Source organism: Triturus cristatus, chromosome 2_1, assembly GCF_964204655.1.
Source record: "Triturus cristatus chromosome 2_1, aTriCri1.1, whole genome shotgun sequence".
NCBI lineage: Eukaryota > Metazoa > Chordata > Amphibia > Caudata > Salamandridae > Triturus > Triturus cristatus.
This window is the reverse complement of record NC_140581.1, coordinates 459,498,560-459,526,299: the sequence shown is the minus strand read 5'-3', so window position 1 is coordinate 459,526,299 and position 27,740 is coordinate 459,498,560. Positions and strand designations below refer to the sequence as shown.

Sequence of the window (27,740 nt, the reverse complement as noted above, 5' to 3'; positions counted from 1 at the left end):
AATTGGAATGGGGATGGCTCTGTGAAATGAGTTCTGGGCTCATATTTATTTGAGGTCTTTCCATGGGGGCTGCACATAAGCAATTAGTATGGCCTTCAAGATTCTTGTGACCTATCATTATGATGCATGGTGCATCTCAGATGTTCTCTAAGAAAGGAGGGAGAGGATGAATGCTATCACACACACCTAGATGGCTTCAGTTAGCTAGAGTTCAAATGTTATTATGATTCTTACAATCTAACTCAGTGAGTTTACTAAAATGATTGCTCAGTTGCTTGCTATGGGAAAATGTTGTTGACCCAATTTTGGAAACGCTCAATCCTTCGCAGCAAAACTAAATAGCTTGGTAACACATGGAAAGATTTACACCATGGAGATGATGAAACAGTGATGTATGACCGGAGCAGTGAAAGTTTCTGGAAGACTGCAAACTGTTGCTGATTAAATATTCCAGTGCTCTCTAAAAATCTGGATACCATGAAATTAATTTGTACATTAGCAACAGTGGAAAGGAATCTAGATCACACATGTTGTAATTGAAATCAGTAGGGGAAACAAAGGGATTTACAAAGAGAAACAACTTGTGCAGGACGTATGTGTGTTCTGTAGCCCTACAAGGGATCTGACAAGTGCAATGGAGCTAGCTACCTGTGCTCCCTGGAATGATTCATCTCATTGCTCTACATTTCTCTGCCCTCTTTCTTATTTCTCCTTTGCTTTACTTTTCTTGATATCTTTTTGCTGGAGGGTTTGAATTTCCTATTGCAGTATACTAGGAAGTTGCTATGCCCTTTGGTTTTACTACGTGGATGTGTGATGACTATGAACTGAACATACTGATGGCCTGAAAAGGACCAACAGAAGAAAGACTTCAAAGTGTGGACTTAAGTGTGCAGCCCTCTTATTGATTATTTTTTCATTTACTTAGGGGTTGGTCGGAAAAGGATTTGTGAAGGTACTCAAAGGTGCTCTCTGTTTCTATATTATACTTTAAAAATCACATCCTGGAGGAGCCTAGCGCGCAACCAAGATGGCCGCGTAGGTGCGAGGCTCCCGAGGACCTCCGCAATCTCCTACGATTATCCTGAAATTATCCTGTCCTGGATGAGGGGACTATGTTGGTGAACCCGAGCTGAGGTGGCACCCGTTTCCCGCTTCCGAATCGGACCTCGGACACCGGAGTGAGCACCGATTGAGGTTTGCGGCCTTCCCCTCGCCGGACCCCGGATTTGCGCTGTGGGGTGATCCAGTGACAAAGTGAACAACAGCGGCAGGCAGGGCCTGGCGACTCGCGTACCCCGCACTTTCGCTTTCGCTTTCGCACCACCTTGTCGTTTCTGCGAGGTTGGGTCGCGGAGCCCTTGGTGTTGGTGTGGTGTGGCCTTGCTGGGAGACCCTGCCTGCCTGCCGGCTGTGATTCACCCCGCTGCTCTGAGGGGGCCCCCCCGGAGCTCGTGGCCCTGCTTTCCTGCCCTACACGACGTGGCTGGTGCGACTGGGAGACTGGGAGACTGGTGGCCATGGCCACGAAACAAGATGGAGACCGGGCAAAGACCAAATCGACCCGGCGTGGCGCCGTCCATCAGGCCAACAGTATGGACCGCTATACCCTCCAGAAGGGATCTCCCGATGGACCGCGCAAGTCCCCTGAGAGCCCTCCTGATGCCCCAGACCTGCCCGCAGATCTGACCCTGCGAGATGTCATGGGCGCCATTGCCGAGATGAAGGCCTCGGTGGGCCAGCGGTTTGATACACTGGCGCAGAAGATTGACTCGGTCCTTGTGGATGTTGGCCTGGTGAGGGCCGATCTTTCCAAAACCAACGACCGAGTAGATTCTTTGGCCCACACCGCATCGGGCCTAACGACAGATGTGGCGGCCTTGCAAACAGAGGTGCGCCGGCTTAGTCAGGCGAGTGCGCTTATGGATCGACGCCTGGAGGACTCCGAGAGTCGGGCACGGAGGAACAACGTCCGCATTATTGGGGTGCCCGAGGGACGCGAGGAGGCGGCGGCGGATCTCTTTGTGGAGGACCTGATTGCTACCCATCTCTAGCCACGGGGGCTGAGCAAATTCTTCGCTGTGGAGAGGGCCCACAGGGTTCCCGGGGGAAGGCCGAAGGTCGGAGCCCCTCCGAGACCTCTCATCGCCCGGATTTTCAATTTTCGGGATAGAGACGCTATCCTGCAAACCTCCAGACTGCATGGACCGGTCAAGCTTGACAATATGGAGGTTAATTTTTACCCTGATTTCACCCCAGCGGTCCAGAAGCAGAGACTGAGCTTCCTAGGCGTCAAACGCCGTCTTCGGGACCTAAACCTCAAATACGCCATGCTTTTCCCGGCCAAGCTGCGTGTGGAGGTGGATGGTCGCACTCACTTCTTTGATCGTCCCGAAGCGGCCGGGGACTGGCTGGATACTCTGCCCGGGGATCGTGATCGGGGGGGCGGCGGGGGGAGACGGCACGCTGGATCGGGACTGAGGGTCTAATATTGGGCCTCACTCTGGACGAAAACGTTGCCACTTTTGATTCTGCGTCAGTTTTTGTAAGTTCCCCTCCTATGGAGGTTGTGTTGGGTCTATTGGGGGTTCTCCCTCCTCCTCTAGGGGGTTTAGTTAGTCTAACTATATATGGGGCGACAGGCACACTGCACGTTGGGGGGGCTGTTTGGGCTCATGCAGGGGTGCAGGGAGGGGGGAGTTCTGTTGGGGTGGGTAGGGATGGGGTGTTGTTCGTTTTTATCACAAGGCAAACGTATTTTTGTGTTAGTTCTAAAGTGCTCTCCGGGGGACGAATGATGGCTTCTGTATATGATGGGGGGTAGGGAACTAACTTTGTTGTCTTGGAATGTGAATGGACTGGGGGACAGGATCAAACGGGGTGTGGTCCTGCAGTTTTTGAAGCGAATCTCGCCCGATGTAGTCTTTCTGCAGGAGACGCACCTTATTGGCAACTCCTTCTGCGCCATGAATCGGCGTGGCTTTCGCCTAGTGGCTCACTCGGGCTTCACGTCCGGCTCAAGGGGTGTGGGCATCATGGTGAAGAACTCGCTCCCGTTGGAGCTTGATGAGGTGCTCCACGATGACAGGGGACGTTACACGGTCTTGGTGGGAAGACTGGAGGGCAAAGTGGTTATCTTTGTGTCAGTATACATCCCACCGGGGTTGCAGTCGACCACCTTTGCGGATCTTGGGCGCCTTCTCCTTGGCCTTCCGGGGGGGCTTTTAGTTGTGGGGGGGGATTTTAATGCGGTGGTATCTGGGTCTGTGGATCGTCACCCCCCTAGGGACCTCCCCCGGGCACAGGCGTGGCTACCCGGCCTCTTGGATACATTTGGATTAGTGGACTGCTGGCGTTTAAAACACCCCACGCAGCTGCAGTACACTTTCCACTCGGGAGCCCATGGTAGTCTCTCACGACTAGACTATGTCCTTGTCCCGGCAGCCTATGTTGGGAGGGTGGGAGAGGTGCGCCATTTGCCACGGGGTATTTCGGACCACTCCCCGCTCCTACTGCACTTTGATGTCTTTCCGAGGGGTGAGGGTAGGGTGGTCCCAATCAACCCTTGGTACCTGCGCGACCCCACCATTCGCGCTGAATTGATTAAATCCCTCCAGCGATATTTTGATGAGAATGTGGGGTCCGTGCCTTCGGCTGTACCGCTATGGGAGGCCTTCAATACAGTACTCCGAGGGGAGGCCCTATCCCTTATTTCCCACGCCCGGAGGCGCGAGCGGGAGGAGGTGACCCGGATGGAGGCTGAAATAGCCGAGTTGGAGGGTAATTTAGAAGGTGGGGTGACGGATGCCGCATTACATGTCCTCCAACTCAAGCAAGCGGCCTATAGGGCCCTCAGTAGAGAGCAACAGGGGCGACTGTATGATGTGGGTGATAAGGCTGGTAAAGTTATAGCGTGGTTGGACAAAAAAGAAAGAGCGAATCGTGTGGTCCCGCTGATTGAGAAAACGGATGGTGTGTGTGTAACTGAGCCAGAAGAAATTGTCTCCTGCTTCGCGGATTATTTCCGTGGGGTGTATTCCCCGGTGTCTCCCTGCTCGGAAGAGGATTCCCGTGCCCTGCTCAGTGATATCGCGCTGCCGTCCCTTTCCGGGGATGACAGGGTGTCGTTGGACGCCGCTCCCACCTCCGAAGAGATCGCCCTCGCCATACGCTCGGTCGCTTCCGGCAAGGCCATGGGTCCGAATGGTCTCCCTATCGAGTTGTACAAGTTGCGACCGGATACGCTGGCACCCCTCCTCCGGGCTATGTTCCTGGCGGCACACTCGGTGGGCTCCCTCCCGCTGGACCAGCGTCTGGCTACAATCGTGGTCATCCACAAGGAGGGGAGACCTCGGGACCGGGTTACATCCTATCGGCCCATTTCGCTACTGAATGCGAAGCCCAAGATTCTCACCAAGGTACTGGCCAATCGGCTGGTCGGTGTGGTGGGCGATTTGGTTCATCAGGACCAATCTGGCTTTATTCCCCATCGCAACACAGCCCTTAATCTGCGGCGTTTCACGGTGTGCTCGCACGTGCCCCGTTCATACGGGAGCCGGCCATTTTGGCGTCCTTAGACGCCACCATGGCGTTTGACACGCTTGAGTGGCCATATATCTGGGCGATGCTTGCGAAGTTTGGATTCGGCCCAGGGTTCATCAGTTGGGTCAAGTTGCTGTATTCGGGCCCATTGGCGCAGGTGGTGGTGAACGGAAGAGTATCGGCTCCGTTCGAGCTGGGCCGGGGCACGCGGCAGGGCTGCCCCTTATCGCCGCTCCTCTTTGCACTTGCCATGGAGCCCCTGGCGGAGTGGCTGCGATGGGAGCCTTCCATCCGTGGTCTCCGCTGGACCCCCGAGTATGAGGACCGCGTATCCCTATACGCTGATGACATCCTTTTGTACCTAGCTACCCCACGTAAATCACTCATAGTACTGGTTGATGTTTTGCATTCATTCGGTCGTAACTCCGGTCTTGTCATCAACTGGGCTAAATCGTGTGTGTATGTTCTCTCCGGGGAGGCTCCTATCCTCCCGCGGGGCTGTCCGATCCAGGTCGCCCCGCAGGGATTTAGGTACCTGGGTGTCTTCATTACTCTGGACCCGGAGGCTCGGTATGATCGGAACTTGCTTCCCCCCCTCCAGCGTCTGAAAGAGGATGTCGCGCGCTGGCGGCGTTTGCCGCTTTCGCCGCTCGGCCGGGCGGCATTGTTTAAAATGATGTCGCTGCCGCGTTTCCTGTACGCGTTGCAGAACACTATGGACCTCGTCCCAGCGCGCTACTTCCGCGAAGTGGAGAGTTTGCAGCGCCGCCTGTTCTGGGACGGGAGGCCACGTATTGCCTTGGCGAAGCTGACGCTCCCATGGTATGACGGGGGGATCGCCCTTCCGGATATCAAACGGTACTATTGGGCCTCCCAGCTAGCTGCGATTAATCAGGGCCTATATGGGCCCGCCTTAAACCCGGCATTTGAAATGGATAAGATGCTCCTTCCAGGTGGTGACCATAATCGAGCGCTCTATTCTAGCGCGCCCGACGCTCGCCTAACGGGCCCCACGCGTGTCATGGTGCGAGTGTGGCATGCGGCCAATGCAGCTATGGGGTGGAAGGACCGTTTGACCCGGGCGTCACCACTATACGCGTCTGAGCGGTTGGGCTCCTTGTGGACCTCGAAGGGCTTTGAAAAGTGGGACATAATGGGCATTAGCAAAGTGGGGGATCTCTGGACGAGGGAAGGATTTAAAACGTTCGAGATGCTGCAGACGGAATTTCAGTTGCAGGGCAGCGAGTACTTTCGGTACTTGCAGGTCCATCATGCGCTGGGCTCCGTCTTTCCGGACGTTGCCTCCATCCCGGAGTGTTCCCCCCTGGAGGATAGAGTGCTAGATGGACACATCCCGGACAGCACGATCTCACTGATCTACAAAAAACTGATCAACGACCGCTCAGACTTGTTGACTGCCCTTCGTGGGGCTTGGGTAGCCGACGGGCTGGAGCTGGACGACGAGGACTGGACCTCCGCGGTGGCCTCCCCGAAAGAGGTGGCCATACCGGCTCGCCTTCGTTTCGTCCAGCTCAAGATACTCCACAGGGTCTACATGACGGGGCCAAAGCTCCTGCGTATGGGCTATGCTGAGGACGGTTTGTGTAAGCGTGGGTGTGGTGCGTTGGGGACTTTTCTGCATCTCCTGTGGGAGTGCCCGGAGGTGGAGGGGTTCTGGCGTGGTGTGCATGAGGTGCTGCGAGTGGTTACGCATGTGGCGCTGTTGCCCGAAGCGAGGAGATGCCTGTTGAATGTGTGGGAGCCTACCGACTATTCGGTGCCGCAGACGTGGTGGGTGACTCTGGGGTATATGGTTGCCAAGCGTGATATTGCCCAATTGTGGGGATCCCAGAGGCCCCCGACTGTCTCAGCCTGGAAGGAACATATGGATTGGTGCATGTTTCGGGAAAAGGTGGTGTATGTGGCGAGAGGTTAGCCTGGGACATGGGTGAAAGTGTGGGGCCCCTGGAACGCCTACCGCGGGGGAATCTGTGCTCCGCCGTTATTGCCTGATCCGTCGCCAGCCCCGTCCCCTTAGCCAACTCATCCCCCCGGCACCTGGGCGTTGAGTTTCCCCAGCCCTAGTTCTGATCTCTCCCCCCTCTTGAGACTTCTATGGATGGCTAGGATTTCCCCCTTAGGGGAGCACGTGTTTGCTATTTCCGATTGAGGATTGCCTTGTGGGTTTGTTTGTACTTGTTGTTCTTTAAGTTTAAAATGGAACCGTATAGTGGGGTCTGGATGGTGTGGCTCGTAACGATGTTAACTCCTATGCATGCTCTGCCGCAGCACCATGTGTTTTATAAATGTATATCGTATGCTCCTTTCATTGCTAGCGGCCGGCCGGAAGGTTGTAGGCCCATATTTGTATATCTTTGAGTCTTGTAATAAACGGTTTCAAAAAAAAATAAAATAAATAAATCACATCCTGAGCGAAGATACTGAGTGGTTGCTGTCGCTGCCCCCCCCTCATGGGGTAGAGACTGGTGTTATGGGCGTCCGTTGAACCTGTGGACCCTGGCCGAGACATTGTAAGATGTAAAGTGTGGGAGTGTGATATGGGTAAATGTCACCTGGTGCAGTCTTAACTGGGCATCTCAGGGAAACTGTGTATCGCATCTGTGCATCTAGGATATTGCTGCAATGTTCTTTTGTCGTTATGTTTTATTTTACTTATTTATGCATGAAAAATGCTGTTAAAAATAAGTAAAGAAAAAAAAAAATCCTGTAGAGAGTTGGGGAAAAATGTGCGGTATATTATTGGTAATGCATTGTTCTTTCAATTACCCAGAAACAGCGCATCTTTGGCCTCCTTGTATCCGGGTCATTGTAATCAGATCACCTGTTTTAGAGACGGCAACCCTATTCATCATCACAGCAGTAAAGAAGGCCACTATTGGGAGGTAACTAAATATAGGTTAGATTTCATCTTGTATGTCTCCATGATGATGAATAAAGTGATATGTGATATTTCGGAATATTTGTATTGTACTTATCTTCTCAATCCATTCAAATGTAATACTGTGACAAAACGAAAAATATCTGGACTAAAACCTCCTAATTTTTTTTTGATAATCAAATTTACTTATATTTGAAAAAAACACACATATAAAGGACAGCTCGTGATTGCATATTAGAACAATTTCCACTGTTGACAGACAGTACAAATCCCAGCCATAATTAAGCGCCTTCGAGAAAGCCACCCCACCGGAAAGGCAGTGTAACGAGATAGGGGGAAAACAAACACCCTTCTCAAGATAGTAGGTTCAGCCATTTGCCCCATACCTTCTGAAATTTCTGAGGACAACCCTGGGCCTCAAAGAGGGATTCCTCCTGATCCGCACACCAATACACTCCCCGGCGCTACTTTCGTATGCTAGGAGGTTTGGCCTGAGCCCAGACCGCAGTGATATCTCGCTTAGCCACTGCTGTGCCCAAGAAGAGTTTGTCGTCTCTAGAGCCGTCCAGCCCGTCAAAGACTCCCAAAAGAAGGTGCAGAGAATCGTGAGGGACCTGCCACCCCAGAGTTTGTGTAAGTTCAGACTCCACCTCTGACCAGAAGGGAGCGAGATTGGGGCATAACCAGACCATGTGATAGAAATCAGCTGGGGCTTGGCCGCATCGTGTGCAATCTGGGGAGGGGCGCAATCCTGCCCTGTGGAGGCTCGCGGGGTAAGGTAAGCCGTGTGGAGGTAGTAGAGTTGGATGAGACGTAGTTTGGAGGAGATTGTCAAGGTTTTGGGTGCCATAAGGGCATCGCGCCAGTCTGCCTCTTCTAGTGGACCCAACCACCCTTCCCAGCGGGCTCACAGTAAGTCTAGGGTGATAGGGCTGTTGTTCACAAGGGAGCGGTAGATCCGTGACACCCCACCTCTGCCCAAGCTTCCCATTATGACCTGGGCTTCCAGTGGGCTGAACTCAGGAAGCGAAGTGCTTGGTGGGATATGCATAGTAAGGGCATGGCGGGGTTGTAAATACTTGTAGAATTGTGTAGTGTGAAGGGAATAACGCTGCTGCAGATCGGAGAAGGCCCTAACGTGGTCTACCCTCCAGACGTCCCCAAGGAGTGAGATCCCAACCCAATCCCACCGCTGGAACCCCCCCCCTCCCCCTACACCCTCCCCCCCCCGAGAGTCGATGTTTCATGGAGCCATGTGCCACGCCACAACGGTGTGTGTTGGGTAAGTCTATTGTCCCATCCCGTGTATCGCAAGGCAGAACGCCAGGCCACAAGAACTGCTCTGATGATAGGAGAGATAGCTTGTGGAATGGAAGTCCCAAATAAGTATGTCTGGATTCGCGGGAAGTCCATATTGTGAAGCTCAATCCGGTAGGCCGGGTCAGACCAGCCTCCAGTGAACCACTCGTGGACGACTATAGGTTTGGTGGCCAGATAGTAGAGATGAAGATTCGTCATGCCCATGCCCCCGTCAAAGCGAGGGATCCGGCAGCGTGCCAGTGCTATATGACTTCACCCACCCCCCCCACAAGAACCTGGTGATTACCCCATCAAAGTCTCGGAACCAACTACCCGGGAGGTGAAAGGTGGTATTGAGGAGAATGTAGAGGAAGCGGGAGAGGATCATCATTTTAAATAGTTCCCCTCTTCCAAGTGGGTTTAGAGTGGGAAGGATTGCCAACGCTTAAGGTCGGTTTTGGCTTTTGTGATCAGGGGTGTAATATTAAGGGCCCATTCCAGCTCCGGGAGCAGAGTCACCCAGATCCCCAGATACTTAAACGATTGTCTCCGCAAAGAGATAGTGGATTGCCAATCGAAGCAAGACCTCGAGGAATCGAGGGGAATCAGAGTGGACTTCATCACGTGGAGTCGCAGACCCGAGACGGTCTCGAAGGCCCGGAGCACCTCCAGACAGCGCGGACCGGAGGTCTCCGGGTCTGATAAGTAAAGTAGAACGTTATCTGCGTATAAGGCAATTTTATCCACCTGGTGGGGGTCCCTCGGATTTGGGGATCATTACGTATAAGGCAGGCCAGGGGCTCCATTGCGAGCGCGAATAGGAGTTGCAAAAGAGGGCACCCCTGACGTGTGCCTCTTTGGATCGGGAACGCCTCCGAGAGGGCACCGTTGGTCAGAACTTTTGCTTTGGGGTCAGAGTACAGAACCCGAATGAGGCGTCTAACATGGGGGCCGAAACCCATCATTGTGAGAATGTCCTCCAAGTAACTCCAGTCAGCCGTGTCAAAGGTCTTCTCAAAATCAATGAGCAGCAGGGCCAAGTATGGTGTGAGGAGATGACGGTTGGCCAAGGCAAGGTGGAGACACCGTATGCAGTGCCGAGTGCCACGCGTCGGCATTAAGCCACACTGGTCTGGATGGATCAGTTTGTGTAGCAGGGGGCGGAGACGTTGGGCCAGGACTGTGGCAAAGATTTTCATTTCTGTATTAATTAAGGAAATCGGACAGTAGTTTGCACAGGCGAGAGAAGGTGGTTGGGTCTTCGGGATGACCACTATGGTGGCCCTTTAAGTCTCCGAGGGGAAGGTGCCCGCATCGGCCACATGCCGGAAGAGGTCGACCAATTGGGGCACCAATAAATCTTGATATGTCGCATAATAATCTTGTGGGAAGCCGACTGGTCCCGTTGTCTTCCCGGAATGCAGTAGGGAGATAGCCCCGTGTACCTCCTCTGTCGAGGTCCGTCGATTCGGCCTGAGCAAGGCATGGTAGCTGGACTACCGCTCGGTCTAGCAAGTCGACCAGAGAAGCCCAAGGGGGCCGGGCTGAGTAGAGCTGGGCGTGGTAACCCGTGAACACCTGAGCAATGGCTCTCGATGTGTGGTGAGGGGTTCCAGCGGTGTCCCCGATTTCAGAAATAATTCTGTTAGCCTTAGGGTATGAGACCAAGTTGTGGAGCAGTTTTCCATTCTTGTCGTCCCACCTGTACACACGGGCCACCGGGGAGCGCCACAGCATTTTGGCAGATTCCAGGGACATCTGACGGATCTCGTCCTGGAGCGCTGCAAGTTGTCTGGCGGGGTAGGCATTATCCGTATCTGTAAGAGTCAATACCAGCTGCGGGGACTGCACCTCTAGCTGGGTCAGGCAGGCTGTCTGCGCCGCTCGCTTCGTGTGCACCAGGCCTCTGGCCCTGCTACGTAGGGTAGCTTTACCAGCCTCCCAGAGTGTGCCCGCAGAAGGGACCGAACCTTGATTAGTAAGAAAATAGTGCCGCATCTCTACAGCAAGTGCGTCCTTAATCTGTGTCCTGTAAGAACCACGCGTTCAGTCGCCAGACCATCCCCGTCCCAAAACCTCATAACTTACATTAACAACACGTGTATTCTTTTAACCACAGACAACCAAGTACAACAGAACAATATTCAATTCAGTGCTTTTCCTTGAAAATAAAGTTTTTTTTTCTGACAACTAAACCCTGTAATGATTACACTGTAGATAAAGTGTATAATTATTCGACTGTAGTATATAGGGGTTCCAGTACCATTTGCAAACCACTCTTTGTGTTCTAGATTGACAGCTTAGCTATCACCAGGCAATTATATCAACATCACTAGAGAGGGCTTTGTCTCTGACCAAATGTTGAGGATTAGGAGTACATGTTTTGATTGGGCAGAGGTTGTGTGCTTCCACAAAAAATGTGCTTGCCCTCCACACAGCTGTGGCCATTTTGTTAATTTATTCAGCTGTCTGATATTAAACTTTCAGTGCCACACAGACATTGTAATGCTATTAAAGTGTCTTAGATAACTAGATAATTTATGGTGTTTTTCTTTGGCAGTAGCACAGATCAGAGGAGGGCAGCCATGGGTGTTTACGTCTAGCTTGATAGTGCACCTGTCACCTGAGCTTTTAACCTACACAAATATTATTGCTTATTTCTTTGTTTCCACAGAAATACATATCCATTCCCATCCTATTTACTTGTAATGCTTCACATTACCACACAGCATTCCTTTAAAGCCAGAACTATTGGTATTGCCAATGCTTGGTTTTGGGCTTCAGGTTTATCATCCTGTTAAGAGAACCCATCCATGATACATGTCCATAAATACACCGTTACTGTAACCTGTATAATCATTTTATCTAACGAATGAAATAATATAAGTCACGCAAAGTGTAAATCAAATTGTATATATATTACCGTCTCCTTAAAGCATGACCTGGTCTGAGAAAGCGTAATAAACATTCCTTTATTGCACCTTAACTCAACACTAATTCACACTCCAGTCCTGGAGCCTTATACATGCCTGTTAATAGGCTCTAATTTCACCACTTTTGGGTGCTTTAAGCAGCTAGGTTTTTTTATGAAGATGTGTTAATAAGTTCTAATTCTCATCACTGTGGGGAGATTATTGGCAACAGAGCTGATGAATAAGAGCCTGCGGAGAGTTTGTAGGTCATGCTGATAGGCTTGTGATCTTGTGGTGAGGAAGGATGTGGTTACAAAAACAGGTAACACAATAGAGTGAAATGATTTTAAGGCAACACATCTACACTAACAACCAAGAGATGCAAAATTAAATTTAGGATATCTTGAAAAAAGTACTTGAAGTCAGGGCAAAGGGGATTATTGATTAGGCTTTGCAAAGCACACAGAAACATTTTACCTTGCACATCAGCTGACTTGACCAAAGTTGCCGATTACGACCGATATCCCTCCTTCCCTACCCAGACAATGTCCTGAAAAAACAAGTGCTTCTCCGACCACCTCGCCAAACACCAACTACTCAAGCCCCACACAATCAGGATTCAGACTCAACCACAGCATGAACACCGCCCTTATAGCAACAACAAATGACATCTGGAGAATCCACCACGAAGGGGAAACCGCATCCCTCATTCTTCTAGATCTTCCAACAGCCTTGAACTCTGTCTTCCAGACCATTCTGATCCAACAAGTTTGCAAAGCATGCATCCAGAGCTTTGCCCTCGAATGGATCTGCTCCTTCCTCACAGGAAGAACCCAAACTGTCAACATGCCCTCCTAGACCTCTGAAGATTATATTTGTGGAGTCCTGCAGGGCTCCTTGCTCCGCCCAATGCTCTTCAGCATTTACATAACCCCCCTGGCCAATGTCCTATGAGCTCACAACATAAACATCCTCATTTACAAAGACGACACACAACTGATAACTGTCCCTCTCGGACAAAACACCCAACACCAGGAACACGTTCACCATACGCATGACAGTAGTAGCCACCTGCATGAAATCAAATTGCCTCAAATTGAAGTCAAATAAGACTGAGGCGGAAAAACGGCTTTCTATGGGACTCCACCTGGCGGCCCACAGGCATTGAACCCACCCGCATACCCTGCAAGAAACCTCGGAATCATCATAGATGACAAACTGGAAATGATTGCCCAAGTCAATGCAGTGGTATTGTCCTGTTTAAACACCCTACGGATGCGGAAGAAAATGTTCTTCAAGTGGCTACCAGACAGTAATAGGGACACAATAACCCAAGCCCACATCACCAGCAGACTAGACAATGGAAATACTCTATACACAGCGATTTCAAACCAGCTCACAAGAAGACTGCAGACCGTTCAATATGCATGAGCCAGACTAGTCCTCAACCTTTTATGCCGAGCTCACATCACACCTTACCTAAGGAAACTCCCTAGGCTCCAAATACACACATGCAAACACTTAAGGCTCCTCACCCACACCTACACATCACTCCACAACACAGGCCCAATCTCCCAAAACAGCCTTATTTACTTCCACAAACTTTTCAGACACCTGCGCTTTGCCGGTCTCTCATTAGCACACACCCCACATATACACAAAAGCAGAGCAGGAGCTGCACCTTCTCGTACCTGGCCCCCTAAAACCTGGAACAACCTCCCACAACACATCACAGCCTCTTGCTCTCTTCTTGAGTTTCACATAAAGCTGAAGACCTGGCTTTTTGATTAAAGCCCCCAGTGTTGGCCTCCCACCCCTATTACAGAGCAGCTGGATACCATCACAGGTGAGTAGCGTGCTATAAAAACACTGATAACATAATTCAAATGATGCAATCTTGCCTGGCTGAGCCAAAAGTGGTTGCATGTGGTTTGGCCTCCAGCCTTTACCCAGATTCTAATATGCAACGCAGTCATGTTGAATCCGAGCCTTTTCAGCAATGAAGTTGTAATTCAGAAATCCCCAGATACTACACTGAACCTTGTAGTCTACCACCCAGAACCTTCACTGTCATCAAATAGAAGAGATGTTATATCTAGGGTTTCAACAAATGTTTTTTTAACATGTCGAGAGGAAACGCCGATTCACTTCTTGTTTCATTTGGCTTTGTCAACCCTACGAAATGTCTTATTATATGCACTTTGCAGACAAGCGTACAACCAAAGGCCTGGCGATATAATACATTCATGCCTGGAGTGTTGGAAGAGTGCTTGCCCGAGTATGTTAATTGCAAGATCCAAGATCACCGCCATCAACCTCTGAATATTTTGAAGGTCTAAGCTGCCAGAAGTGTTGACAGTGACAAACATAGTGTACTAGAGCTAAGGAGTGACAGGATTGAATAAAGGGAGGGAGTTGGGAGTTGTTCCTCTCACTGGTGACACCTCCCAGTGGATCAGCATGGCAAGTGAGCTTAACTGCTACTGGAAATTTGCAACCCCACAGCTACTGTCTAGGACACGGGAGTACTACCAATTTCTTAGGAGGTCCCTTGGCTAAACATAGCATCTTCCATTTCTTAACCGAATGCCCCTTATTCCTCAAGTTGGTAGCCTTCTAAAGCTTCTCTACCTTCTGAATCAATCAGGACTGAGAAGGGCAAGCCTGGTCTGAATGTTAAAGGAATCAACGGGAGGTAGACAGATCAACTAGGTGATACAAGCTACTCCCCCAACAGGAGCAAAACGATCCTTGATCCCACAAATATTCCCAGGCGGGAAGCAGTACTTGCCCTCTTCATGCCAAGTGGGATTGTTTTCATTGGGCATGGATTGGCTGAAACCACCATCCCTAGAAATGGCGTAAGAGTCAACAAGACATTGCAAGGCCATTCCCGGAGCATGTATTGTGACGTGTGCAAGGTTATCGTTTAACACAGAAATCTAACAATCTAACACATTTTCAAGCTAAGAAGCGGGTGGGTGTGGAGTAAAGAATCTATTACAAGGTACCTGCAGCGACAGTTAATCTGCCCAACATAAAATTTGCAATCTATTCGATTGTAGTTAATTCAATTAGGGGGCTTAACCCAGATAAACAACCTGCAGGCTGAAACCCTAGGGTATATTAAAGCATTTACCAGCTTTCCATATCCATATATAGGTATGATAGTTGGCAAATTCTAGTAAAGATTGGAACAGCAATCACATTAACTGAATTGCAAATTCTTTTGAAAACATACCAAGCAATTAAATGCAACAATGTAAAGGAATATTCAACATAGTGCACAACTTATTGCACAGTATACAAAACATTATGGCATCGACAAAGTCATTGCAGAAAGCAATTTCATCCACTCTGGAGATGCTGGTAACTGAGGCGAGCTGCAAGACCCTTCAGAACTGCCGAAACTCAAAACAATGAAACGGCACCCCACTGAAACCTCACAAATGTTTATTCTGTGCGATTAACAGACCGCATTTCAGCTTTACAAAAACCTTTATCGAGAAAGTTGTTAGTTGCACTGAATAAACTCACGATCATTGTTTTTAGTTTGGGCATACAACACATTCTATATATAGCATCATCTGTGCCATCATTGACATTTAAGGAGTGGATGTCCTTGTCTGAGTTATAGAAAGTCAACACCTGTTTTGTCCCTGGTTTTGGGACTTTATTGAGGTTTTTATAATTAAAAACAAGGCCGATATACTCAATTATAAAATGGGGAATAGTTGTTTCAAATATTTGAAAGAATTGTAGCAGCCTTGCTATATATGTTTTCACAAAGCCACTCATAAGGTGAAAGAACTTAATAGGCCTGGTAAAATGCTCATATGGTGCCGAAAGGTAGACACTAGGTTATTACTTCAAGTTGCGTAGAGATGGCCTTATTGGTAAAGTATATAATGTACTTGGCAATTTCCGTATTGTGTAGCTAAGAAAGAACTGCGTACCTGTGAAGTGACTGCAAACACATTTTGTGTTGTTTTTGGCTATTGAGGTGAGTAACATCTTATCACTGTGATAAACTGAATAACTTGTCTACAAAGAACGCATGAATCTCAATTCTCACTGATCGCACAACAACTAGAAAAGCCTTGTGACAAGTCAAAAATTAAAACAATTCTCCAGGCATAGTATTAAATCATATTAACTAAGAAAATACTACATGTATTATGCTTCAGTACAAGAGCAATTCCTTTGACCATATGTTTTTCTGAAGCCTGCAAAAAAACTGTTGATAATAGCTACAATTAAAAATAAAAGCGAAAGATTCTGTCTTGCAAATAATATACTCTGGCAAGAGCTTTCCCAACACTCCAGGCATGAATGTGTTATATCGCCAGGCCTCTTTGGGCAGGGAAATTCTTTGGTTGTACACTTGCCTGCAAAGTTGGATTCCATCGAAGACATTTGACACTATCCCTAGCATATAGTGTCAAATTATGATGTCATTTAAGTTCATTCAGAGGTTAGTATTTTGGGGCAAGAAGTGGCTTTGTAAATTTTCTGTCTTCCTTCCGGGATGCTCAGAGAGCTAACACACGCGCTGGATAGAGTAGCAGTTTCTGCTTTAATAACTTTTGATCATTTCTCTATTCATTTAATATATGGGCTAGGAATTCCAACTCCATCCCATCTTAACCAATTGAGGATATTGCCTTTTGACTGTGCTCTTGAAGCTTCCTCATTCTGAAGTCGTTATCGCTGGATTCAGAAGTATGTTTGCTTCAGTATTAGGCTTTTATGCTGTGTCTCTCACTGTCCATTTCTTCTATTCTCTTGCTGTGGAATCTAACATCTGGAAGCACTTTTGTTCAAACCAATGGCTTTGATCAACACAAAACTGCTTTCATGAAAGACTACATTATGATTGTCTTTACACCGGTTAACTGCATAAATATGGCTACAAGATCAAACGACCACTCAACCATACACTGGATTGTAATTGAATAAGATGATGCCAAGGGGTCTCACTTCCTTAATCCTGAAAGTGTTGAGTTAAGTTTACAAAATGTAGAGATTTAACTTGCATTTTCTTTCTGGCAGTCTCTCTTCCTCTTTTGAGAGATGATGGACAGAACCAGGGATCTTCTACCGTTTAACCATCTTCTTTTCATTTACGTGATGCAGCAAAAGTTGCTTTAGAAACCATAGTTGCAATAAGGATTACCTCCTGTACATTCCATTGCTCTTTGGTACTGCATAAATTCCTGACTTGTCAGTGTACGTTGCACCAAAGCAGCGTTTGTGACGTTCTTGAGCATGTACCAGAGAAGCACTCATGGTGACTGTGGGGGCCTGCTCAAGTGCATTCTTCAAGCCCTGGGCTCTTTATGTTCAGCATTCTGTGGCAAGATGCTGTTCGGCTAGGAACTTTTCAGAAGCCTGCTTGCTAAGGTTGTTTATCCTAACGCTGCATTTCTCATCTGTTATGTTGTGGAATGTACCTGCAGGTTGAGTAATTTTGAACGCCAGGATGAAGGAGTAGGCTAAAATGTTATTTATGTTAATCCCGCAAAATAACATGTCCATCAGAAAGGATGATTAGATTATGTTCATGTAAAGTGAATCATTATGCTAATGTCTGGATATAATTGGCAAGTACAGCATGTTGCACGAAGACACTGCAAACTATATCTATCTAAGGATGTATCTGCTTTTGGAGGCATGCTATATGCAGATATTCCTCCAAGTGGGAAGTTATCTAGTTTTTAGGTATCGCCTATGCAGCGTGCATGTGCTGCATAGGAGGAGACCTTTAGGAATCGATTTGCGTTTTCTGCCAAAAACGTGCACGCTTTGGATTGCTTTCAATGGCAACGCGTGAACGTTTGGCGATTCCCTTGCGGGAGCGAGCTTTGAAACCATCTGTTTGTAATTAACTTTCAAACAGATGGTGCCCCTGCTCGCTCCTGCAAGGGAAACAGACGCAGGTCCCCTCCTCTCTCCCCTCCCTCTGCTGCCTCCTCCTCTCCTCATCAAACTTGTTCTTTTCCCGTGCCTGTCCTCCTTTTTCTTTCCCAATCAACCCAACAACTGAGCAGGTTTAACATCTCCGCAAATTCGCTGTTCTCAAACTAAACACTAAAATCATCGTCAGAAACGATAAAACTATAAAGTAATTACCCTCTTCTTAGTTCAGGCAAAAATACGCGTGAAACTATATGTTGTGTAAATTGTTTGGTTGATGTGCACATTTTAGGAGGCCTAGGAGTTTGTGCAGTGACGTGAGATTCTTTGGTTCATTTTCCTACTACACCACTAGATGTCACCCATGTGCTGTCTTCGGACAGGTGACAACACACTCGCCCTGCATCCAAACGATATTTTGAAATGAGACTGGCCAGGTAGGAGAAAGCGAGGAAATTTTCATGCGAACCGCGCCAGTACTGACTGCTTAATCTGAAGCCTTTGTTTTTAGAGATTAAGGGGCGGCTGCAACGCCTGGAAGGACGGTATGGTCCCTGACTGGCCATGCTGCTGCCTTCTGTATAGCGACGCATTTTAACTGCTGCTATATGTGTCCACTGGCGAATGACATGCAAAGGAAATTCTTCCATTTATATTGTTCAGTATCTATGATGCGGCGTATGTTGCCCCTTCCTTTTTAAAATTGTTTTTATATAGTGCTTACTACCCCTGGCGCGGCGTTGAAAGGAAGATGCTTGTCACGTGCAATGGAACTCTCCTCTCCGACACGAGGAAGAGGCTGTAAGGCTACAAACAATCACCTGTGTTCTCCCAATTAAAATATTATACGTGCTTCATTTTTATTTTTAAAAAGTTTTTTTTCCACCAAACAACCTGTTATTCTCCAAGTTTTTTTCAGGGTAAGGCACTGTCAGTGCAACGCATTTCAGCTCCACTGTGACAAAAAACACTGAAATTCAATGGTCTGCTGGTGAACACAGCTGTTTGATGTTCGTATGTCAGTTCTGTCACATATATACCGATAATCATACGTAAACCAGAAGGTTTACTAAGCTCAAGTTTGCCAAGTAGTCAAAACATCTAATTGACTGCACTTATCATAGCGTTTAGGTGCATTACAATATTTTTAAATATCACAAGCTAATGTCCAAGCTCCATGATCAGTTCCTTGCTGACTGGCCTACTAAAGGTTTAATGCACAGAATGCCTGGCTGTTGTTTGGCCTTGCACCACCACCTATGTGCAATCTGCCCTGCTGGCTGCATCTGCACTGCTCTTTACTCAGTCGCCGAAGGCCTCTACCCTTACTGTGACATATATAGAGTTACATAACATGTTAGCTTCGGACTAGGCACAGAATTAGCTGACTCACCGGCCGTAGGTAATTAAAAAAAAAAAAATCATAAATGAAAAATACACACATAACCATAAATTGAGGAGATCTGAGTCAGCACTCATCATCCACTGATCTGTTCAACTGTCATTCACAGTTAGCTTCTGCCCAAACAGCTCCTTGCGCTTCCCCTCCACCATGGGCTCTCTGCAAATAAAAAAAAACAAGCATTGGCATAGCAAATAGGTCTCGCCTTCATAAGTGTTTAGCCATGCAACAGTTTATGTTATTGCACCAAGGATATTGTGCTGCATAACTAAATACTTATAAGGTCCCAAAAGCGAGACCTATTGGCTATGCCAATGCTTGTTCTATTTCTGGTAGATGTACTTTCAGCCTGGTTTTGAAGTCCTGAAGCAAGCTAAAGGCTGAATGACCGAGATAAGCCAGTCCAGGTGAAGAGTGACATGGTGGTTTAGGTGTTAGTCAGGATGTTCTAATCAGTGGATTGCTGGTTGTGCGATGGTGCATAACTCAATAGTGTGATTGTCAAGATAGTTGGGGACAGATTGTTTATTGATTTGTTTATTAGTAACTTATATAATTGTCTATGATTGTCTTTTAGCCATCCTGCGTGGTGCCAAAACATGTGCATGGGGGATATTTAATAAAAAAACAGGTTGCAAATTCAGAACCTTGTATAGTTGAGTGTAGGTTTATTATTTACCTCTATGATAAGTAACACACTACTTCTTATCCTTAGGATCCTATTCTCAAGAACCTCCCACCTCGTCTTCTACCATCTTGTCAAAATAAAGACTCTACGTGTTAATATTTTTAAAAGACGGGATGTAATACACCTCACCTGATGGTTAGATACGGTCTCAGCGCCAGGATACCCTTTCGGGTGACAGTTGCGCTTAATAAGCAATAAATACATACATACATTAAAACTGGTGATAACTGTCATAATAAAGTATTAGCTTTTGTTAAGATGTAATGCTAAATGCTGAATACTGTTTATTCCACCCTCTGGGACATTGCTGGTCAGTAAATATCAACATAACTGAAGGGTGTTTGACATTACTATTTTAATAAAACCAAGGGCATTGGAACTTAAAAGCAACATGTTGTAACATTTTTGGAAAAAAGAGTTGTGACATGCGAAACCAGCATTGGAAAAACCATTACATTTCACATTTGGGACCTATTGGCTTTGCCAGTGGCTTTTAGTGATGCTGTACAGCATGGCTAAAGAGGAACCCAGAAAAACGGTGCTATTGCTCTGGTGGCGTTGTTTCATTTTGAAGGCCTACACACCCTCCACAAAATGGTGCTTTTTTAAAAGTCTCGCACAGGTAGTGCTAGCGCTGTTTCTTCAAGACATGCTGTATTCAGGATATATGCAAAAGAACTGTTGATGGACAGAATGCAGAACAATGTCATACATTCACCCCAGTACAGAGATCTGAGCCTAAATACATCGTTTTTTTGCTCACCATGCCATTCCAGTTTGGACCCAGCCATATGCACATCAGTCTTGACCCTGTGCCCCATGGGAACAGTCCAGCCAGAACTGGCTGGCCAGGTCTTCCCTGGACTGGAAACAAGCATCCTAGGACCGGTTTCGGGGTTTCACCCCTCTTCAGCCAGGATAGCTTGATTACAGTGGCATTGAGAGCACGGGACTCACGTCTGAGCATACCCGTCCCACTCGGGGTGACAAATGCAAAAAGAACTGTTGATGGACAGAATGCGGAACAATGTCATACATTCACCCCAGTACAGAGATCTGGGCCTAAAGCCATCGTTTTTTTGCTCACCATGCCATTCCAGTTTGGACCCAGCCATATGCAAATCAGTCTTGACCCAGTGCCCAATGGGAACAGTCCAACCCGAACTGCCAGGCCAGGTCCTCTATGGACTGGAAACAAGCATCCTAGGACCGGTTTCAGGGCTTCACCCCTCTTCAGCCAGGATAGATTGATTCCAGTGGCATTGAGAGCACGGGACTCACGTCTGAGCATACCCGTCGCGCAAAAGGAACTGTTGATGGACAGAATGCAGAACAATGTCATACATTCACCCCAGTACAGTGATCTGGGCCTAAATCCATCGTTTTTGACTGGGGGTGAATGTTTTGCCAATGTGCAATATTCCGTCCATCATCTTGTGTGTTTTGCTGTTCGCCCTATGTGGAAAGGGTATGCCCAGATGTGGGTCCCATGCTCACTGCGCCATTGGAGTTAAGCTATCCTGGCTGAAGAGGGGTGAAACGCCGAAAACGGTCCGAGGATGCTTGATTCCGGTCCAGGGAAGACATGGCTTGGCAGTTCGGGCTGGACTGTTCCCATGAGGCACAGGGTCAAGACTGATTTGCATATGGCCATGTCTGAACTGGGGTGATGTGGTGAGCAAAATAACGATGGATTAAACCCAGATCTGTGACTGGGGGTGAATGTTTTGCCAATGTGCAACATTCCGTCCATCCTCTTGTGTGTTTTTCTGTTCGCCCTATGTGGAAAGGGTATGCCCAGACGTGGGTCCCGTGCTCACTACGCCACTGGAGTTAAGCTATCCTTGCTAAAGAGGGGTGAAACCCCGAAACCGGTCCTAGGATGCTTGATTACGTTCCAGGGAAGACATGGCTTGGCAGTTCAGGCTGGACTGTTCCCATGAGGCACAGGGTCAAGACTGATTTGCATATGGCCATGTCTGAACTGGGGTGGCGTGGTGAGCAAAATAACGATGGATTAAACCCAGATCTGTGACTGAGGGTGAATGTTTTGCCAATGTGCAACATTCCGTCCATCATCTTGTGTGTTTTGGTATTCAGGATATGGGCATAAAGCTCTGTCCACTTTCCGCCTATCTTTTTAATTGGCTCCTGTCCCTGTCCTTTGTAAATGGTGGCTTTTCATTAGTCAATAGGCTTAGTAGTCCCTTCTTAGTACCGCCTTGTTTCTTCTTGTGACCTCCCATGAGGACAACCCCTGTTACATGTGTTGTTACTCCCTAGGTTTTAATTACAGCCTCAAGGCACTATTTTACTAAAAAGCTTCAGGCAGGACTCACAATTGATCCTAAGCTAGGCTTGCAGTGGTTACTTCACTCACTAGAACATCTCACCTTTATATGAGACCATCTATACATTTCCCTACATCAGCTCCACACAGAGTACAACCTAATCCGAAATTAATATAATAAATCTTTTGTTACATTTCAAAGCTACCAATTGTATATATGGACATAGCTATATGAATGTACTCGTAGTACTGACTTGCATGCAATGTATTAGTGGTAGGGTGGATTTACCATATCTTCTGCAGGGTGCAGTGCCATATATGACCAACAGAAGTCCCCTTTTGGCAACATGGCTTGGTAAAATACATTGCCATTTTTAAAACCAATAACTCCAACTTTGTGGACATGGTGCCTTGCTCCCTGTGGACCTCTAGGAGCAGCTTGCGGTACTGCACCTAGACATGCAGTACTGGTGCCTTGCTCACTATGGACCTCTAGGATCAGCTTGCAGTACTGCACCGAGACATGCAGTGCTGGTGCCTTGCTCACTAGGGACCTCTAGGAGCAACTTGCGTTACTGCACTGAGACATGCAGTGCTGGTGCCTTGCTCACTAGGGACCTCTAGGAGCAACTTGCTGTACTGCACTGAGACAAGCAGTGCCGGTGCCTTGCTCACTAGGAGCAGTTTGCGGTACTGCACCTAGACATGCTGTGCTGGTGCCTTGCTCACGAGGGACCTCTAGGAGCAGTTTGCGGTACTGCATTTAGCATGCTTTGCTGGTGCCTTGCTCACTAGGGACCTCTAGGAACAGCTTGCAGTACTGCACCTAGACATGCAGTGCTGGTGCCTTGCTTACTAGGGACCTGTAGGAGAAGCTTGCGGCACTGCACTGAAACATACAATGCTGGTTCCTGGCTCACTACGCGAGCATTTGCAATGCACTAGGTCTCGCATTACTGAAATTATGAGCTATTGGCGTTGCATTATTATTTATAATGCCAATACCACAAGCTATCAGTAATGCAAGACCTATTGCATTGCAAATGCTTGTTCTTTTCATTTACCAATCACATTTGTATCTGTAAATAAAAAAGTAGTATTGCAAAAGTGTTTTTCAGTAAATGCCGGTTGGGGAAACAACAGGGTGGGCCTAGGTGAGGGACACAAATTTAGGGTGGGAGCATAAGCAGCACAGAGGTCAGGGAGAAGTATATTGCATGGACAAGAAGAGCAGTGTGAAGCGGGGGTTTAGAAGCACATGATAGAGATAGAAAATAGGATAGAAAGCTTACAAGGGTGAGGGCAACACAGAGGAGGTCTAGAGAAATCACCACAAAGTACCTCAGTGAGGTGAAAGAGAAGTCCATGAGGGAGACAGCTGGAAAACCCCTGCACTCTCAAGGAGTGCATAACCAACAAGGAAATGGTTGTTTTCTCAGAATCAGTAATGGAAAGCAAGTGCTTGTTGTTTGGATCAGCATTAAAAAAAAACAATGACATTTACATTTAAACATACATTAGGTAGTAATATGAAAGACACTGTAAGAAATTGTGTTATTTAATGAGGGGGTGGCAGCCCCACCCAGGCAAAACTGCAGTCCTTTTCAGAGTGTATCACAGTAGCCACCAAGTTAACCTGTGCTTAACCCTCTGGTAGCCTGGCACAAAAGCAGTCAGGCCTAACTTAGAGGCAATTTGTAAAGTATTTATGCAACCCACAAACAGTAATAAAATGAAAACACAACAAAAGAAAACTTCCACACCAATTTAGAAAAATGTGGACCATTATTATAAATAAAATGTCTAAAAAAAATTACATCTAATCAGTACAACCAGAGTTACATTTTTAAAAAGTTTTTAGGGAAATGTAGTGCCTCGTCGCTCGAGTCAGAGTTAAAGTCAAATGTTAAGGCGGACCGCAATGGAGTTCGAGTCGGAGACAAGGGGTGGATTGGGCCCAGTCTCTACTTCCCTTCGGAGATGGAAAAATGTCTTATGAAAAGTTCCTGAGAAGGTAGAGTTCAGCAGGGCAAGGCAGCAGACTGTGTCAAGGAGTTGTAGTTGACGCTATGCAAATCCTTAGCGAAGCCATCGACAATAGTGAGAAAAGCTAGATTTCCAGGCTGAGGAAGCCGTCTTCGTTGTAGGTGGGAAACCAGCCGTCTCCAAGCTCTTTGAAGGTTTTTACCTTTGGAATTAGACAACTTTATGTAAATCAGAAATCTCCAGTAGGACATAGCTGCAAAGAGTGGTCCAAGAGGCTGGATAGCATTGCAGGGAGTGTCCGTTGAACTGGATTTGCAGAGAAGAATGTCGGGGGGAACTCCCTTGAAGACAGGCCGACCGGTGATGCACATTTGGCATATCGGCTGGCAGGTTAGGTGTCTCTTAAACCCACGAAAGCCGAGAACAGTAGGCCAATCTCTCTTCTCTCCGTCTTTTGGAAAGTGGCAGGAAAATATGTTAATCAACAGCTTTCAATGTTAATTGAAGCTAAGAACCTACTCCATAGAACTCAGTCAGGCTTCGTCTCCATTACAGTACTTCTGGTCGCTTCTCAGTCCATGCATCAGATTCTGGATCGGGCGACACTGCTGCTATTGGACCAGAGTGCATCTTTTCACACCATATTCCACAACCTCCTTCTAGACAAGTTGTGGAATTGCGGTGTTGGCCACAAGGCACTGAAGTGGCTTGCATTTTCCTTGCAAGTCCGCTCTTTTGAGGTCATGATGAAACCCTTTCGCTCTCTGTTTCTGTCATTGCAGCAGGGGTGCCGCAGATCTCCTCTTTGAGTCTTACCCTTTTCAACCTTTATCCGCGCCCCCTGGCTGATATTATCGAGCGCTACGGGTATGACATCATATCGTACGTCAATGATACACAGCTGATTGTCACCTTGACACTGAATTCTGCTAGCACGCCAGTCTGTTTGAGAGCCTGTCTGAGGTAGCCCAATGGATAGACCTCAGTTGCCTATAATTAAATGCGGGTAAGACGAAGGTCCTTATTCTGGGCAAGCAGTCGGCAATCTGGTCTCCCGATTTGGTTTGATGAAAACCTCACCTTTGACAGTCAAATCACAGCTTTGGCAGGCAAATGCTTTGGGATTCTACAATCCATGAAGAACATCATTTGCCTTCTCCCTTAGTCTGTCCACAAAACACTGTTTCAGGAATTTGTGATCTCCTGGCTGGATTCTTGTAACATTCTTTACCTGGGAATCTCTCAGTGTCGGCTGATGAGATTCCAGGCCGTGCAAAATTATGCCGCCCGGCTGTTGCTAAATGTCTCAGTGGTCCTCTATGAGCTTGGCTTTGAGCAAATTGCACTGGCTCCCTATCAAGAAATGTCTTCCCTTTAGGGCTCTTTGTTATTGTTACAGAGCCTTTAGGAAAACAGGGGCCAGATACTTGCACCCTCCTATCAGGCCTTGCTCTCCTGTCAGATGTCTCAGGTACTCTGAGTCCTAGAGTTAATAAGGTCCATATTGGTGGCAGCTCTTTCAGTTTTTTGGCACGCAAATTATGGAACTTTCTTCCGCTGTGTCTTAGGCAATCGGACACAGAGGCTCTGTTCCGTAAATATCTAAAATATGGCTTTTTAGATAGACTTCCTTGGGAGTTTGACTTTGCAGTGCTGGGACACTTCTTCTATTGTTATTAAGTCCTGGTCTTGTCCCTTTTCCAAGAGGTGTTTGTGGAAATAAATTCTGAGTCCCAGCTTTTGGAGAAGTATCATTAACACCAAAAGCAAGCACCCAGAACCTCGGGCGGTGGGGTGGGATTGAGGGGGGGGGGTTGGCAGCACTTTGGCGGGGGTGTAATCAACGGAAAACCTCAAAGAAAAACAATATTTAAATATATTACCAATATGATGACTAAAACACTTCATTATAGAGCCTTAATGTTGGAAAATGGCAGAACGGTTGCTCTGAGGAGTTTGTTTCTGTCTCTGTAAGCCTACTTGACCCCCTAAACCTATATTTTGACACCAAAATGAAGTATATAGGTCTCATGGTTCCTGAAATATTACATCCTCTCTACAACACAACACAAATTCGGCCCAGATTAGCAATGTCTACCCAAGCTAAATTACTTCTCTAATGATCCAAAAACACAAATCAAAAAATAAAATCTCTGGACACCAATTTTTTTATGGCGCTATATCAAGGGCCAGGACTAATATTAGCAAAAGGCTGTTGTGGTGTCCCTTCTAGGCCCACTTTCATTCTCCCAATAGTTTAGCGTATTAGATGTTTTCTGCTTGTACAGAGTGTGCAGCTTAGCAACAAGATGGCGTTGGAATGGGACTGCTCTCTGAGCTCCTGAGGGTCTGGATTACTATCCAGTGAAAATCCCTGAGTTACCCTGCCATCCAACCCCAGTTTAACTACACCGAAAATACCTTTCAAAAGCTGGCTTGGGGTCCGGGGACCCGTTCGACGACAAGCCTGCTACTGCAGTGGACAAGTTGACTGATGGCCCGGGATGAGCGCTGGAGAGTCAAGAGTCCCAAATGGTAGCGAGGGGTCCCCTGTACGGCAGCACCGGAGTCTTCTCTACCGCGAAAAGATAAGCTGCTGAGGGGCAGCTGAAAGCTTCAGCCCGCCATCATGTCTCTGGAGGAGTTTGGTGCGTCCTGACTGTTGGCGAGGTTCCCCTGCCTGCTGGTACCGGAGCCTTCTCTTCTTAGACGAGATTGGCTGCAGTGGGTCAGAGGGGAACCGGTTTCTTCAGACGAAAAGGGAACACCGCGACTGGCGATCGAGGGTCCCCTGCCAGCTGATACAGAAGCCTTCTCACCGGAGAAGAGACTGGCAGCAGTTGGACTGAGAAGAGCTTCAGCTCGCCATCATGGCACCGGAGCGGAAGAGATCATCGGAGGCCCCGGATGTGCAGCGACTAATATTGATTGACTGCAAGGCCTTTCTTAGCACTGCCCTCGTTGGCAATATTTGACGTGTAATTGATGAGTCATTTTGCCTCCACGGCAAAAACGGGTCCCGGCGAGGACACTAAGACACATCGGAGTTTGGGTAAGTGACACTGCCACGTCTCACTCACCCTAGACTCGCTTGCTGCTACCTTTATGCAGGGCGTCTCTCCCGATCCACTAAACAATTGTGTGAGCTACTCCATGACTGTGCCCACATGGACTCTTTGGTACAGCTGTGACAGCCAAGTTTACGACCAAAGTCTGGTTGTAAATCCTTTGAGGACTTGCCCCACCTGACGATTGATTAGCTGGCAGCCTGGCTCCGAGGACCTTTCAGCCTAACACCTCTGTGCACCTTGGTCAATTTATATTTTACATTTTGATTCAGCCAAATAAACTATAGCATCTTGAGATTAGTCTCTATCTGATCATATGGATGGGCACCATTTTCTCTTATCTGATCCTGCTCAGCCATTTTAAAGCTTCCTTTATCGTAAGATCCAGAGAGACTGAAGACGTCATCACCAGTCCTTCCACATAGAAATAGAAAGAGGACAGTTTGATCCCTGAGCAGTGGCCATCTTAGCATGGGCACACTATCACCAGTCTTTTCACCCTAACTGTTGAATGAGACCTGTTACTCTTTATTGATCATTGGCTGGTTTAATTGAATTGAATTGAATTTGAGCACTCCCTCACACTTAAACCTCCAGAATTCGGATAATTTAAGATGGTGCAATTCATCATCAAATGCAAATTGTGGATCACTCAAGATGGGGCAATTCATCCTTCAAATGCAACCCCAATGTATAAATCTTCCTCACCCCCAGGCCTTATTACAATTGCTCTACAAC

At 47.5% G+C, this 27,740-nt stretch overlaps 1 protein-coding gene across 4 annotated transcripts in view; it reads left to right on the top strand.

Moving 5' to 3' along the window:
• AGGF1 (angiogenic factor with G-patch and FHA domains 1) overlaps nucleotides 1-27,740 on the top strand; it is a 499,672-nt gene that overhangs the window by 193,687 nt on the left and 278,245 nt on the right. For all 4 annotated transcript variants that reach the window (XM_085632277.1, XM_085632275.1, XM_085632276.1 and 1 more), the window contains exon 7: nucleotides 7,334-7,445. In XM_085632277.1, the coding sequence (XP_085488403.1) occupies nucleotides 7,334-7,445 (112 nt within the window). The remainder of the gene's footprint in view (nucleotides 1-7,333; nucleotides 7,446-27,740) is intronic.